Here is a 14,249-nt window from a genome sequence, read left to right on the forward strand (position 1 = left end):
AAAGAACAGCCAGAGCTAGCTAGCTGGAGTCAAATCAAAGATAGTTTTGCTCCAGCAGGAAGAGAGTTTTTAAGGAGACAGTTGAAAATGGGACAGAAGCCCTGTGAGAAGCCCTAGACAAAAAAAGTGGAGAATCACTCATCTACATCTCTATTGATTCTAAATTACCGATGACGTATCTGGGACATATAACAAAGGAGACCTTTGGGGCAATTGTACAAGCAATATCAGCAAGCATTTCATGTACGAATTAGTCTAAGACACCTGTGTGCCAAATTTCCATTCTAATCCAGCAATACTGCTCTGCATGGCTTTTCTGACAATTGCTTACCTCTTTTAACTTGTCCAGCTCATTTTGCAGCGTCTGCTTGGATACTTCCACCTCAATGATTTGCTGCCGAAGGACTTCATTTTCGTCTTCTGCTTTAACTCGTTTCTCCTCCACACTCTCCAGCTCATGGTGCAGTCTGACAGAAACATCTTTGGCTACCTGGTCAAAAGAGCACAGATGCATGAAGATTATTCGTGAGGAGCAACAGCTACAGTATGTCTCCTACAGTAAGAAGCATATTACAGCCCTAGACAGCCAAGAGATTTTTAATTCAATTATGACACTGTTGATGGAACAGTCAAAGCCTTCCAAGTACCAAAATAAATATTCATTTCTAATAAAGAAATCCAGAATGAAAATATATTTGATTACCCATCTCCAGCTCCCTCTCCACATTATGCTAAGGCAAAGTCATGAACAGCGGGAGGAAACACGCAGATACCAAACCCGCCCATCAAAGTGCCAGCATACCACACAGATAAAGCCAAAGACAAGGAATTGTGCATAAAGCTGATGGGCCATCCATCAAAGCAACGTGTGTGCAGCAGTCCCATCCATGCAAACTTGCTGCTTTAGCAGCAATCACAGCTAGGCAAGAGTGATATGAAAGCACAGAAATATATGCCAGCTTAGGTTTTCTGAGTCCAGCCTAACAAGAATAGATATTTACTCCAAAAATGTTTGTAAAGGTGATACATCATACAACGTGAGGAATTATGGAATTGCAAGGAATCAGTAAACCCAAAGCCAACTAACTAAAAACACTCAATGTATCTTTCATTCAAATCTACGTACAAGATTTTTACAGGGTTATGTATCACTGCTACTGTTACAAGGTTATAAGTTGGTTTTCATCATAAAACAAAAAATTAGATCTGAAATTTTAAAAGGTTTGATGACTTGATGTTACTCTCATTTCCACTGCTGACAACAAATCATTCCAGTTTCAGAAGGTTTTACGTTTTACATTTTTAAGTACAACATTCTTAATAATTCCAGTTGTAAGCAGTCCTTCTCTACAGAAGATATTTTAAAAACAGCTACAAGATAGCAATATTAAGACGAGTTAAGCTAGATAAACATACAAAGCCTATACAGAGTTTTACTTGGTTTTGATGGAAGCATTTCTGAAAGATACAAAAACTGTTTCAGTATGAATGTAATTTTTACAGGAATTTGTATTTTTAGGGACAGAGCATTTTGATTCTCTATCTGCCCTGCAAAAATATAACAGTCTGTTCCTGATACAAGTAACTCACTAGACTCTAAGAAATGCAACTTTGACTATTTTTTTCCAGTTACTTGGCATAAGCGAAAAGGAAGGAAACAGCATGAACTGGAAAAAGCGTATCAGGTCTTGTTTATACAGTATTGCAAAGTGAAGATTTTCGGTAAAACCAATAAAACAAGACCTTTTAAATCTTTCAAATGCACAAATGTAACTTGACTGTATTTCTTTCATTTTGAGTCTAAACACATGTTTTTTTTGGTCACTGACACATCTTATGATGATGATGATGAGCTGAATATTTGTTCTCCACCACAGCAGTAGGAAATTGGTCCTGACATTTGGAGAACTACTGCTTGTTTCATGTGTCACACTCACTTCCACTGCCACATCACGGTCTGCTCTCTTTTGCTATGAATATGAATCTCTCAACCTACCTTTAAATCCTGTTCCAGGCTCCTAATGAGCTCTCCATCCACATGGCCTGTTTGCGCAACTTTCAAGCTTTTCTGTTCTGCTTTCCTGAGACGATATTGCAGAATGCGGCAATTCTTGTTTGCCCGGTCCAGCTCTCGCCGGAGCTCCTGCAGCTGGTAAACATCTTCCTCTAAATAGCTGTCACGCATTTCTTCCATTTCAGCCCGAAGTTCATCCAGCTCATCCTGTGAGAAGTCAAAACAGTGCTCCATCATACCTCTAAATCTCACCCGTGGGAGAAAAATAGGAAACATGCTCACTAGGATACCATATTAATGAAATGATACAGATTGCAACACGCAGCTCCAGAAGTCACAGGAGCAGAAGTTTTAACCCAACATTGAGTAATTATGCTGAACTAAATTAATGAATACTTGTCATATTTCTTTCAGCTGCTTTGATAATTAAAAACAAACCAGATGCTCATGTCTCCTGAAACTGATGACCTTCATTTTACCGTCTCCAATTAAAATTAAAAGCGCACAATACTTTACCACTGTTTGAACTGATTCCTTGTTTTACTTAGACTACAGTAAACCTACTAAAGCAAGTACTTCAACATCTCTGTGTGGTGTGTGCCTTTTTAACAGCCAACCCCTCCTAAAAATGAAATTTTCCCTTGAAAAATGTTTTACACAAAATACTGAACTGCTCCATATGGAAATGCTGTCCCATCTGAGCCTAACGCCATGCACTGGCTGAATGACACATGGGTTGTGTGCAGGAGAAAGTGGGCACACACATCTCAATAACAGGACTGCAGGAACAAAACAAAACCTGTGCCCCCGGGAATAACCTGCTCATTCTTTTCTGGGCATCCTGAACTGTCCCAATTCCATGTTATACCATGAGTGGCACTTGCTCTCTAAAGTCAGATTAAAGATTTACAGCTGAACAGGATAAGCTCTATCATTGCCATTTGTTTAATCTGTGCATAACTGAAGCTCCACAGCTAGAACTGTTACAAAGGTCTTCCAAGCAGAGGGGTACAAGGTATTAAACTACTGCATGAGAGAAAAAAAAATGATTCTACAAGCTTTAAACAAAGCTGGGGGGAAAAAAATCAAGAAAAAGAGCCAGGAGGAAAATATTTGAAATTAACTATTAAATTTTTAATTGGTCTGTTTAAATTTGTGTTTGATATAATAAAGACCAAATTTTCAGTGGAAAACTTTGCTTAAATAAGATTCCAGGAGAACTTGCACTGGGGCTAGCTGCAGTGTGACCTCACTTCAGATCTCTAAATCACTCTTGAAATACCAAGGATGGCTGGAGATTATTTCACACTTGAAATACCAAGGGTGGCCAGAGAACGTTTCACACTTGTCTCAGGTGGAGAGGGCACTGCTATGAAGTCAGTACCCTTGACAAAGCTTCCCCTGCCCCTGGCTGAACCATCCCTGTCCAGTCCCTGCATGAACACATCCGCCCATACTCTCCTGGCAGTCCTCTCAGCCATTCCCCCTTCCCACAACCTAACCAGACTGACATATTAATCTTGCTTCATTGGAGATTTGATAACAATTGCAGGGCAGATCTTGTCCCTGAGCGTGGTCCTGACCAAAGGAAGATGGGTAGAACTTCTTTAGCCTTGTCAGTTATGTTAGAATTACAGCCTTATTCTTACCAACATCCCATCCATGCATAAAAACACCAGTATGGACCTATGGTTTAATTTCAGTTAGCTGAGCCAGCATAAATTTTGGGTATGCACAAGGCCTGTTATTTCCAAAATTACAACTCTGGGCTTATAAGAGAGGCTTTGCTCCACCAGTACAGCCCATTCAGTTCTCCCTGGATGCTCTGAAAGGATAAAGAAGTTTTCTCACAAGCCTATTATGTCACTGTACATTCTCAATACATTCAGATTTCTGCTGCAGGAGCATCCTGTCCCACAGTCTCCCTGGGACAAGTGCAGAAGCAGGATATTTGTGTGGACAGAGAAACTCAAGAGTTACTCCCCAGTGCGCTGGATCATGCTCACACCATACACTGTCTGAAAAGGAATAGTGTAAGCACTGCCATCGAGGTTACCCTTGCAGCAATAACATCCTCAGAAGTTCCAAACACATTAATTAAGCACAAACAGCAGACTTCAAGGAAGCAAATGAGCTCTGCAGACCAAATCCAGCAGGATTATTTCAAAACAATCGAGGGTCCAGGCCCTATCTACTCCTCAGGACACAGCCAAATACTCTGGCCAGTTTACAGCCATTGCACTGGTGAAGTTTTGATAAATGACGTATATTTTAAAAAGAAAAACATAGCAATGCATGCTTGATTGGACTGGGGACGAGACCTGTTTTTCTTTCCTGTGTACACACTTATCACGATGCTTCACATTTATAGACACTTTCAAGAGCTAAAGTAAAAGTTTACCCAGTGAAGATAAGAGATGCAGAAGAAAATGTCAAGGTTTTAGAAACTGATTGGAGAGTAGCAGTGGCTTTTGAACCTAGGAAAAGGAGTACACTTGTGCATTTTCAGTTTATTAATGAGATATTTTGTCTAAGGTACTCATACCAAAAGTAGAATCGTTACCTGTCAGAGCTACCACAGCCCTATGGAATGAACAGGACCAGAGTCATTTTGTAGGGTTTGTCTTCAGACTCAGGTGTTAAATTTACCTCAATTAGATTTAAGTTCAATTAACTTCTTAACATCATCTTCAGAATGCTAATGTTAGATTAGTAATTTGGTTCTAAATTAAAATTTTGAAACACAAATCCACAATAAAGAAAAACAACTGTCATCAACAAATTAATGGGATCTGGTTTATAATCTGATGTTTACATTTAAGAACTAAGCAATGGCTTTCATGTATAAAGTAGCCTGCAGTTATAATGTCATTGCTCATCTCTTAAACTTCCTTCTTATCTTCATCAGGTTTTGCTGTTAGCAAATCTGATTGGTTTCTAAAGACAAATAATAAACACTATTTGATCTCAAAGCATTTATTGCAACCAAACTTGGAAAGTGAAACTCACATAATTTTAAACAATCCAATCCCTGAAACACTCATCCCATTGAAACTGAACGTTCCCAAACCCTGTCTGTGGGCATGGGAGCTCTCCCAGCTGTAAAAGTCACTCTGTCTCTGTTAGAGACTTGAGTCCAATGTCTTTCCTCACACCAAAGAAGTTCCTCAAAGAGTTGCAAGCATTGGCATGAGCATCAGGAAATAGGACTGTCTTTAACCTCCTGGTAAAACCAAAATTTTCTCGATCTCCCTTATCAGCACAACTCTGACTTTGCAAGTCAGTGATTTTTTTTTTTTTGCTATGCTTGCCTCTGGTTTTGATTATAAATACACAGTTCATTTTTCTCTAGTGTAATTTTGCAGATGAATTAAAATTTAGAATACAATGAAGGAAGCTATACTTTAAAAATCTCCCATGCTTCTCCTCTCAGATATTTTTTTGACGGAACGGAGTTTCTTTTCCACAATTAATTTTTTTCCTACTCCCAAAATTTTCACATAGAAATCAAACTGTATCCAACTTCCTGTATTTAGAGATACAGCATCCTTTGGATGAGCTTTAAAACAAGGCAACATGAGGCCACAAACAATTTTGACTGTATAAGGAGCAGAAGCCTCACTGTACAGGCTGCATGCAGCATCAGCCCATTTTCTGCTGTATTGCTGCAGTGCTTGGGGCTTGAACCTAGAGAGGAAAAGACCCAAATTAAATCAGACAGATTAAATATTTTTGAATAGCAACATGAAGTCCTATTTTTATATAATAAATATATAGAGAGGAACATGTCACCTCTAGAAAATCTGGCTCAGATTTTGTATGTCAGCACACCATTTTAGATACTGGGTTAACCTCTAACTGAACCATAACAGTTTAACTTTAGTTACAATAAAGACACAATCTTGCTTTTGATACAGGCCACAAGGCCAGCGACAAGGGTGTAGATGATTCCATCTCTTAGCAGCTGATTCTCCTTGGCAAGTATTTGTGATTCTGCTGTGAACCCTGAAACCGTATGTTAGCAGATCCTAAGTCAGAACTGTTACAATCACACCTAGAAAATCAGAACAGCTTAAACTCCCCTTCTAAAGTGATCCATGCACAGAAAATGAAGGAAGGTAATTTAAAGAAAGACCCATGGAAAGGGAAGTTGTAACTGAAACTGTGATGGTCCTGCTTACTAAACTGGCAAACTGCTGTTTTGAAGGAAAACATGTCAATCATTTGTGAAATCGAAGGTAAATGCAGCAAAGCCAAAACTCCCAGCTTGGTAGTTTGAAAAAAAAGTGATGCTCTGGCTACAAGGCAGATAGAAATAACAGATAAGCCAAACCCTTGACTTAATTAAAATGTATTGTTCTTACTACTATTATTATTGTGAGTTAGAATTAAAGCTCTTTCTCTCAGGAGGTATTGAGCTTCATACTGTAGAGTTTAATATTGTAAAACTGAAGAAAGAGATCAGAATAAGCACTTAAATGTAATTAAAACAAACAGGCAAGGAAGTGGCCATCCCCCTTTGTTCATCTAAAAATGGAGAGCTGCTCCCTTCCTTAAACAGGGAGGACCTGCTCCAGCACCCCAAAGTGGCAATTGAAATTGGGAGGTTAAGTGCTGGCATCAGAAGCTTCACTTTGTTGTGCATTCCTGAAGGGGATGAAAGCCTCCTCTTGATCCCTTTTAATTTAATGGTAATTATGCTATTACTTTCAGTAAGAACAGCACGAGTCAGAGAGTCCTGGAAGAAAGAATATTGTTTAGGAAAAGATAAACTGCTTTTATTTCCCTATGTCACTCTGGTCATCAGAAAAAACGAAAGGAAGTCTGTTTTCTAACTGGCAGCTCTTTCCAAATTTGCAGTAGAAATCCCACTTCCACCAGCCCGAGTCCTTCAGCTTATGGTTTCACTTGGCCCAAATGACTTCCTAAAGGCCAGCTATTTGGGGTCTAATAGGAATTACCCAACTGAGAGTCACAGGGTGTCTGTATGGACACAGGGCCATACACAAATAGATGCTCTGTTTGCAGGAGTCCCCAAGACTGCAGTGCAAAAGCAACAGAATCAGGATTCCCCATTTGCCTGCCAGTGTACCAAGCCAATGTGAACTGGCTGAAAGGGGGAAAGACTTGGGTGCAATTTTCATCACTGTATAGCCCAAATGCATACTGATAGGTCATTTTCTGTCTGTACTGTGCAAATTGAAGACTTGCCTGTCAGAAGAGAAGCCATTACCTCATTAATACATTTACTGATGTCATGCTTGTTTATTATTGATTTAATTATAATGAAGTATAATTAAGAACAAATTACAGGAATATGCCTTGTTTATGATTCTTTAAAAAAAAAAATAGAGAGAGAGAGAGAAAGAGAGAGAAAAAGTCAGGCCATACAGCTATTACACTGAGTAACCCATACTCATCTGAGTCATTCCCACTGAAATGACCAGGAATACTTGCATAACTTATGGGCTCTGTCTGCCCAGCCAGTCTGGTTATGATCTGTAACAAGGTTTGAAAATAAATTTTCCAATCATCTCCACCAACTGCACACTCATTCTGTCCACAGAGCATGCAAGAAACGGATTCCTTCTGAAATAAAACAGAGACCTACACTCCAAGGGTGTAGCAAATGTGCTCCGCTACTCGAGTCCTCTGGACAGCTTTAAAACATATGCATGATGGGGATGTTTTGTTCAAGGGGCCAGACTAAATGCAGTCCAAAGCAAGACACTAAACTGCAGAGGAAGGGTCATCTGCACCACTTGCATTTAGGTCAGCCTGCTGATCTACCTTCATTGAGATGAATTACTGGCTAAAATAGAGAAAGCTCTTACCTCAGAGCATGAATAGAGACTAAACAGTGGAACCCAACCATGCGTCAAAAAACCTTGAAAATTATTGTTAGGGAGAAATTACATGCAAAAAAATAGCATAAAAGATACATGGATACTGAATTCATTGCTATGTGAGTACAGTTATGCACACTAGCGAAGTCTTTAGGCTCCAGCGAATTAGAACACATCAGTGTTCAGAAGTTATATATTAAGTTGAAAATAACTGCAAACTAGGAAGACAAAAACACACAAAATCTATAAACTGTATAGTATTTAAGAAAATACAAAAGAAGGAGGAAATTCAATTGTCTATCTAAAAAATATGTTTATGAATTTGGCCAAAAGTCATATTTATAGATTATGTCAGTACTGTTTTCTAAATAGAAAGCTATTTAATATACATTTAATCAAATGAGTGGAGAGTGGGGAAGGGAGGAAGAGTGGAAATTACAGTGAGTAACTGCTATTGCACTGGTGAATCCAGAGCTTCTAGAAAGTCCTTGATAAATCTAAGATTCATGAACTGTGATTTTACATAATCTCTGTTTTCATGTTTTAAATATCTCAAAGTGTCTATATGTAGGAGACACTGCTGCTGCTGCTAAGAAATAAACACATCCCCCATAGCACTTTACAGCAGAACTGCAGCAGGGATAAATATGCTCTAAAAGGCTTTGATTGGGAAGAAAGCAACAACCATTATTTTTGCCTCTTGCAAAATATGTTAATGAACCTGAAGCCCCTGGGCCCCTGATGTTATTATTTAGCTTTCAAAGCAGACTACTTTACAAGTCACTCACCAATCCAACGTTGTCTGAAGCTTGTGCAAGATGCGAACTGAAAAGTCACAGGACCGTGAGCACCTGTTGACTTCAGGGCCGCTTCAAGTTTGCAGGATCTGAGAGCGAGAGCAGCATCTGGCAGCTTTTCTGCTTCATTCAAGCATTAGCCACAGTATTGTTTCAACACATATCCTCGGCTGGGGCTGGTGAAGCTCTTCGAGCCCTCATCAATGGCAACATTGATAGCCTCTACTGAGGGCCACCGAGGCAAACTATTGCCCGGTGCATCACGCAGCTCATCCCCTCCAGGCAGGGTGGGGGCTGCCAGGGACACAGCTGGAGCTAACAAGGCACATGGCCTCGCTATTCTTCCCCCAAAGTGACATCTCTCTCGACAGCTGACCGTCCCTCCGGCTGAGCCCAGCCACCTGGGGTTGGTGCCCCGGGCCGGGTTGTCACCTTCCGTTCTCTTCGGGGCCGCCAGTCGCCAGGTGGGAAAAGCAGCATGTCAAGCAGAGATAGGGGATGAGCTTTATTTTGCTAACCCTGGTAACCCTCACTAAATGGAAAAAAATTGGTGCCATCACTTTGCGTCATTCTTGGTCTGCAAAACCCTTTGACATCCACAAATCCCCGCAGGTTAATAAAAGAAGCGGTAGAATTACTCCCCCTAAGTTCAGCACAAGCCTACAACTCAAAGAGCTACAGTTTCAAGTGAGTAAAGAAATACAATGTAACCTCATATGACACACATTGTGATTTTAAACAAAAATGAACATAGTTTAGATGCATCAGAGCGGAATAAGGAGCCTGGAGTGGGCCCTTAGTCAATTTGTATCCAGAATATGTCACAGTTACAAATGAATATAGAAAGAAAAAAAGACAAAGCAAGACAGTTATCTAATAAATCCCAGATAGTATATTTCTGTGCTAGTCCACACTGTAGCAGCATTTCTGGCATGTTGAACTTAGACCAGCACAGGCACAAACAGAAGGCCAGGTGAAGAAAAGCACAGCAAGCACCAGTTTTATTTTAAGGGCTGTGGGAAGTGTCACGCCTCATGTAGGAGGCTGCTTTCACATTATGGCTGTGAAGGATGCAAAGAGAAAAGGGGCGTGTGTTGTGACTAAAACACCACTGCTGTTTCTGCTAGCATGTTTATTTAATTAACACAATCTAAATTAAAGTTTGGCCGAGACAGAGCAAAAACATGCCTAATTGCTAAAATTTGGACCTTCTTCCTTAAGATCCCTCACCCTTCAGAGGGCTCTATACCACAAAAGGCTTCTTTCCAAGTTTCCCAAGGAATCTCATAGTGAATGACACTTCTCCCTGCGCTGGACACTTTAAAGTAAACTTGAAAATCAACCACTTGTGTGGGCAGTATTTTGCTACTACTAACAGGACTGACTAGCAGTAACTAAAACTTTATCTACTACCAGCAGTTACCAAGGATCTCCTGGTCCTACAGAGCCGAGCGCCATGACAAAATTTCTCTCTTAGACGTCAACAAAGAAGTGATACCTTTTAAATGCTGCTGTAATATTACAGTCTTCCCCCATAGGTAGCTGAAATAAGATCTTGCAAGGAATACATGAAACTGAAATCTATGATGAAATTTCACAGTGGTAGTAGAGGAGAGACTTCTCAATGTAAACATTTCTCCTCAGCCACTTCACCTACACGCTTAGCTTTGCAGCTAGTTAGCTATGGCTAGAGCCAAATTCTTATCTAAAGACAGTCCTGGAACATTATAAGGTGGAAACCTGATACCAGGTTAAAATCTGGCTCATGGTATATGAGATGTTTGCAGAAGCAGCAGCTTGCACTGCATTCTGGGAGACTTTCTGGTATTTGTTGTGTAGAAACAAAAACAAATTATTGTGTTTGTTTTTTTTCTTTCTGGTAACACTTTAATCTCTAGCAATCTTTAGCACTAAGTCTGTGTGTGTGTGCGTGTGTGTATCTTCTATAACCTGTGTTACAGACACATGGAAGATACTCCTATATGAAAATTAAATTTCCCTGAAAAAGACTTTATTACGTGCACTTAGGGCTGCACTCCAGCTGCAGGGAGGGATAAGGAGGAGTGAAAGCTACAAAATTTGGCTTATGGCCATGCTCAGGAAATTAACAGCTTCTTCTGGGATTTATCTAATCATTTGTCTATTTACAGTTGACAGCATCCCTGTTATCCCTTAGCCCCCTCTGGAGAAACACAGCTCACTCCAATGCCAACCAAGAGAACTGCGTTGTAAATAACACACGGAACAAACCCACAAGTAAACAACTCAGACAATGCTGTGGTTTTAATCTGTAGATGTTTTTTATAGGTTTTCCTAGGAAAGGCAAATGAGGTTTGGGGATTCTCCTGATAATTTTTGCACCACTAGGCTGTCTCTAACCATTTTGAGAGAGGAGCAGAACTAAGACCTCATGCGCCCAGGTGGCCAAGGAAAGCAGATAACGTACTCGTTTCCCTCAGAAGAGGCAGTAGTGTGAGCTCATGGCTTTCCAGGCATCAGAACATGCCCACTGAAGAAACCAGTCTGTATCATCACCATTCTGTATCATACCAGTCTCAGAAATACTTTTAGCATGAAAAAGTCACAATCTGAATCAAAAAAGCATTGGGACAAAATTGCTGTAGATGATGAAGACATCAAGGTGAAAGATCTGAAGGCACTGTTGCACAGGGTGAAAAATTTGGAATGAAGCAGAATAAAGTTTACCTAAGCCTTGTCACTGGCAACTAGGTCCCATGATCACAGAGTTCCTCAGGTGGGGCACACTAACAGGGGTCAGTCCTAGACAATTCAGACAAACTCTTTTCTTTCAGTTTCCCATAGTTAAAAATTACTTTCAGTATAAAGAAAGAGGGCTTGACACATACTTTGTAATGGGTTTAAGTATATATTACTCATATACTTGTGCAAATCCTGTAATGCAAGGAGATGCTCCTGGACTTCATGCCTTCTAATGGCAGTGCCAGTTACCTACTTACTCCTTAAGCAATTCCTATTATCAATTCTGATTTCATTACATCTCCTCTTGCTTCTAGGCTGTCAAATAAAACAAAAGCTTGTGATAAAGGTTCTCTGTGCTGCTCATCTTTTTATAGACTATTACATTTCTCTACCACACTTCAGTTTCCCATCCAATGAGTGCTATAAAAGCTTTGCTATGAGCCAATAATTTTTATTGGTCTGGTTCTGTATTATCCTTTTCTAGATGACCAGCAGTGCCCCCAGTATTTCAGGTACACTCACTGACCTGTGTAACAGCTACAGTTCTATAAAATATTGCCAGCTTTTCTAAGTTAGTCTCTGTTCAGTTCCCACTGTAATCTAACAGTTTTTGCAGATTTTCATTGCTCCTTCTCTCATGATGCTCCCAAGTTAATGCAACACACTTAAACAGAAAAGTGCATTATTCTTCCCTCCAAGTGCTTCAGATTTTGAATATTAAGATTTTTTTTTACCATCCTCTGCCTTCATCTTTCATACTTTCCTCAGGGGTTAACTTTATGATTAAGTTCTGTCTGATCTTTGCTGGACTTCACTTAATGTCATCTGAAAATTTTGCTGTATCATTGCTCATTCCGTTTTCCAGTTCACTAAGCAGCACCAGACCCGGCAAAGAACCTTGCAGCACCCCTGCTGTTACCCTTTTGCTATGCTGAATATTGTTTCCTGTACCTTAGCCAAAACCCCTTAACGAGCCTAGCCTGTATCTTTAGCACCCTTCTCTCCCAAGGTTATACACCAAACTGCAGTTCTTATTCGAGTAAGAATACTAGATTTACATGGATTTCCATGGTTATTTTGCTTGACAACAGTGTGTTTCCAAAATCAGGGAACAAAGATTTTTCTCACCAGAGGCAAACAGTGGCTGTGGTTACAGGATTATCTCAGTTTATCTTATTTATAGATCTCTATGCATGTAGCTTCTTTGCTCTGCCAAAAGATCGGATTGTAAGTACCAGTCCAACTAAAAGTTCCCACAGGTCAACCCAGCTCAGAGCTTGCCTGAATTTAGCTTTGCTTTTTCTCCGAGGATGGATTCATGCAGATGTACTTTTCTACCTGTACAAGGATGCAATGACACTTTTTTCTTGCTGCTCTTGTTGTTCTATTAGTACTTCACAGCGAGTGGCTTCACTTTCCAGTGATAAAGTAACACAATAAGCAGAGCACATAATGCTGCCATCCTTTCCACATCAAATGAGGGAACCTATTCCTTTGGCTTTTCTTAAAGGGTGATACTGAGGAAAACAGTTCCTGGAAAGCAAAGTCCTGCTAACCAGTAGAGTGTTTGCGGCGCTTTAGAAAGAGTCGGGGTTTGCTGAGCTACCACCACGTCAACCAAACGCAGCATTGCCACGGTACATGTTGCACCGGACTGACGTTCATCCAGCGCCCACAAATAGGACTTTGCAGGGAGCCGCGATCATACGCTTATGAGCCCTTAAGCCGTGCCGCGGTCTCTCTTCGTGGGGGCGGGGGAGGAGGGGGCCGAGGCGCCCGGATGGTTCTCGCTGCCTCTATTTCTCTCCCGCGGGTAAAATTTGGCATTTGGTCCAGCGGGGGCGGGGGGTCTCGCGGGAGGTGACTCCAAGCAGCGCGAATCCACTCGCCCTCCCCCCAGGCGCGGTCCCCGCATTCCCAGGTAGGAGGGGGCCGCACTTCTACCACTGCCGCCCCCTTCCCTTCCCCGCCGAGGCCGGGCTCCGCGGGCGATGCTCACCTTGAGGTACTCGTTCTCCGAGCGCAGCTCCTCCACCTCCCGCTGCAGCTCCTCCGGGGCCGCCGGCGGCGGCTCCCAGCCGCTCGAGGCTCGCCCCCCGCCCGTGGCCGCAGGCAGCGCATCCCCGCGGGAGCCGAGGGCCGGCGGAGCTCCGCGCCCGGGGCCGGGGCCGTGGCCGGCGCGGGGCGGCTCGGCGGCGGGATGAGCGGCGGGCGGCTCCCGCTCGCGGTCGCTGGAGCCGGTGCCGGACTCGGCGTCGCTGCTGGCGGCTGGGGCCAGGCGCTGCTCGTCGGAGAGCGGCTCGGAGGGGCAGTCGGAGAGGTCGGAGCTGCTGTCCGTGTGGCCGACGCGGGCCAGCGCCGCCGCCGCATGGCCGCTGCCCGCCGCGCCGCCCCGCTTCGCCTTCCTGCCCTTGCCGGGCGGCGGGGCCGCCTCCCCGCCGGGCTGCCGCCCCGCTCCTCGGCCGCCGGGCCCCGGCTCCGGACCGCGGGCTGCTCGCTTGGCGCAGGGGGCGGCCTTGGCGCCCGCCCTGCCGACGGCGGTGACGGCGGCGGCGGCCGCCTTGCCCCCCGGGGCGGCGGGGCGACGGGAGAGGCGGCCCGGCGCCGCCAGGAGCCCCGCGGAGGGCTGGTGGGCGCCCGGGTGCGGCGACGGGGGCGCCCGGGCGGGGAGGCCGGGGGACTTGGGGGGCGCGGGCGGAGGCTTGGCGGCGGCGCGGGCGTGCAGGTCCTTGAGGAAGGGTCTGGCGGGCGACGGGGCGCGGTGCAGCCGCTTCTTCTCGGCGTGCGGGTGGTGGTGGCCGGGCGAAGGCGGCGGCGGCGGCCGCAGCGCGTCGCCGGGCCCCGGGCCGGGGCCGTTCAGCGCCTCCATGG

At 43.4% G+C, this 14,249-nt stretch overlaps 1 protein-coding gene across 1 annotated transcript; it reads right to left on the bottom strand.

The window, feature by feature from the left end:
• Positions 1–235: 235 nt before the first annotated feature.
• On the bottom strand, positions 236–14,247 carry LOC116443553 (microtubule cross-linking factor 1-like). The gene is made up of 3 exons (XM_032107787.1): positions 13,378–14,247; positions 1,997–2,221; positions 236–490 (listed from the first exon to the last, which is right to left on the bottom strand). The coding sequence occupies exons 1-3, from the start codon at positions 14,245–14,247 to the stop codon at positions 251–253; spliced, it is 1,335 nt and encodes a 444-aa protein (XP_031963678.1). The 3' UTR covers positions 236–250.
• Positions 14,248–14,249: the final 2 nt, after the last annotated feature.

This window comes from Corvus moneduloides, chromosome 1 (genome assembly GCF_009650955.1).
Source record: "Corvus moneduloides isolate bCorMon1 chromosome 1, bCorMon1.pri, whole genome shotgun sequence".
NCBI classification, from domain to species: domain Eukaryota; kingdom Metazoa; phylum Chordata; class Aves; order Passeriformes; family Corvidae; genus Corvus; species Corvus moneduloides.

Coding starts and splice junctions, on each gene's coding strand:
- LOC116443553 (XM_032107787.1), bottom strand. CDS start 14,247: ATGGAGGCGCTGAACGGCCCCGGCCCGGGGCCCGGCGACGCGCTGCGG. Junction 2,222..13,377: donor CGGAGAACGAGTACCTCAAG/GTGAGCATCGCC, acceptor GACTTCTCACAG/GATGAGCTGGATGAACTTCG. Junction 491..1,996: donor GCCTGGAACAGGATTTAAAG/GTAGGTTGAGAG, acceptor TCTTTTGACCAG/GTAGCCAAAGATGTTTCTGT.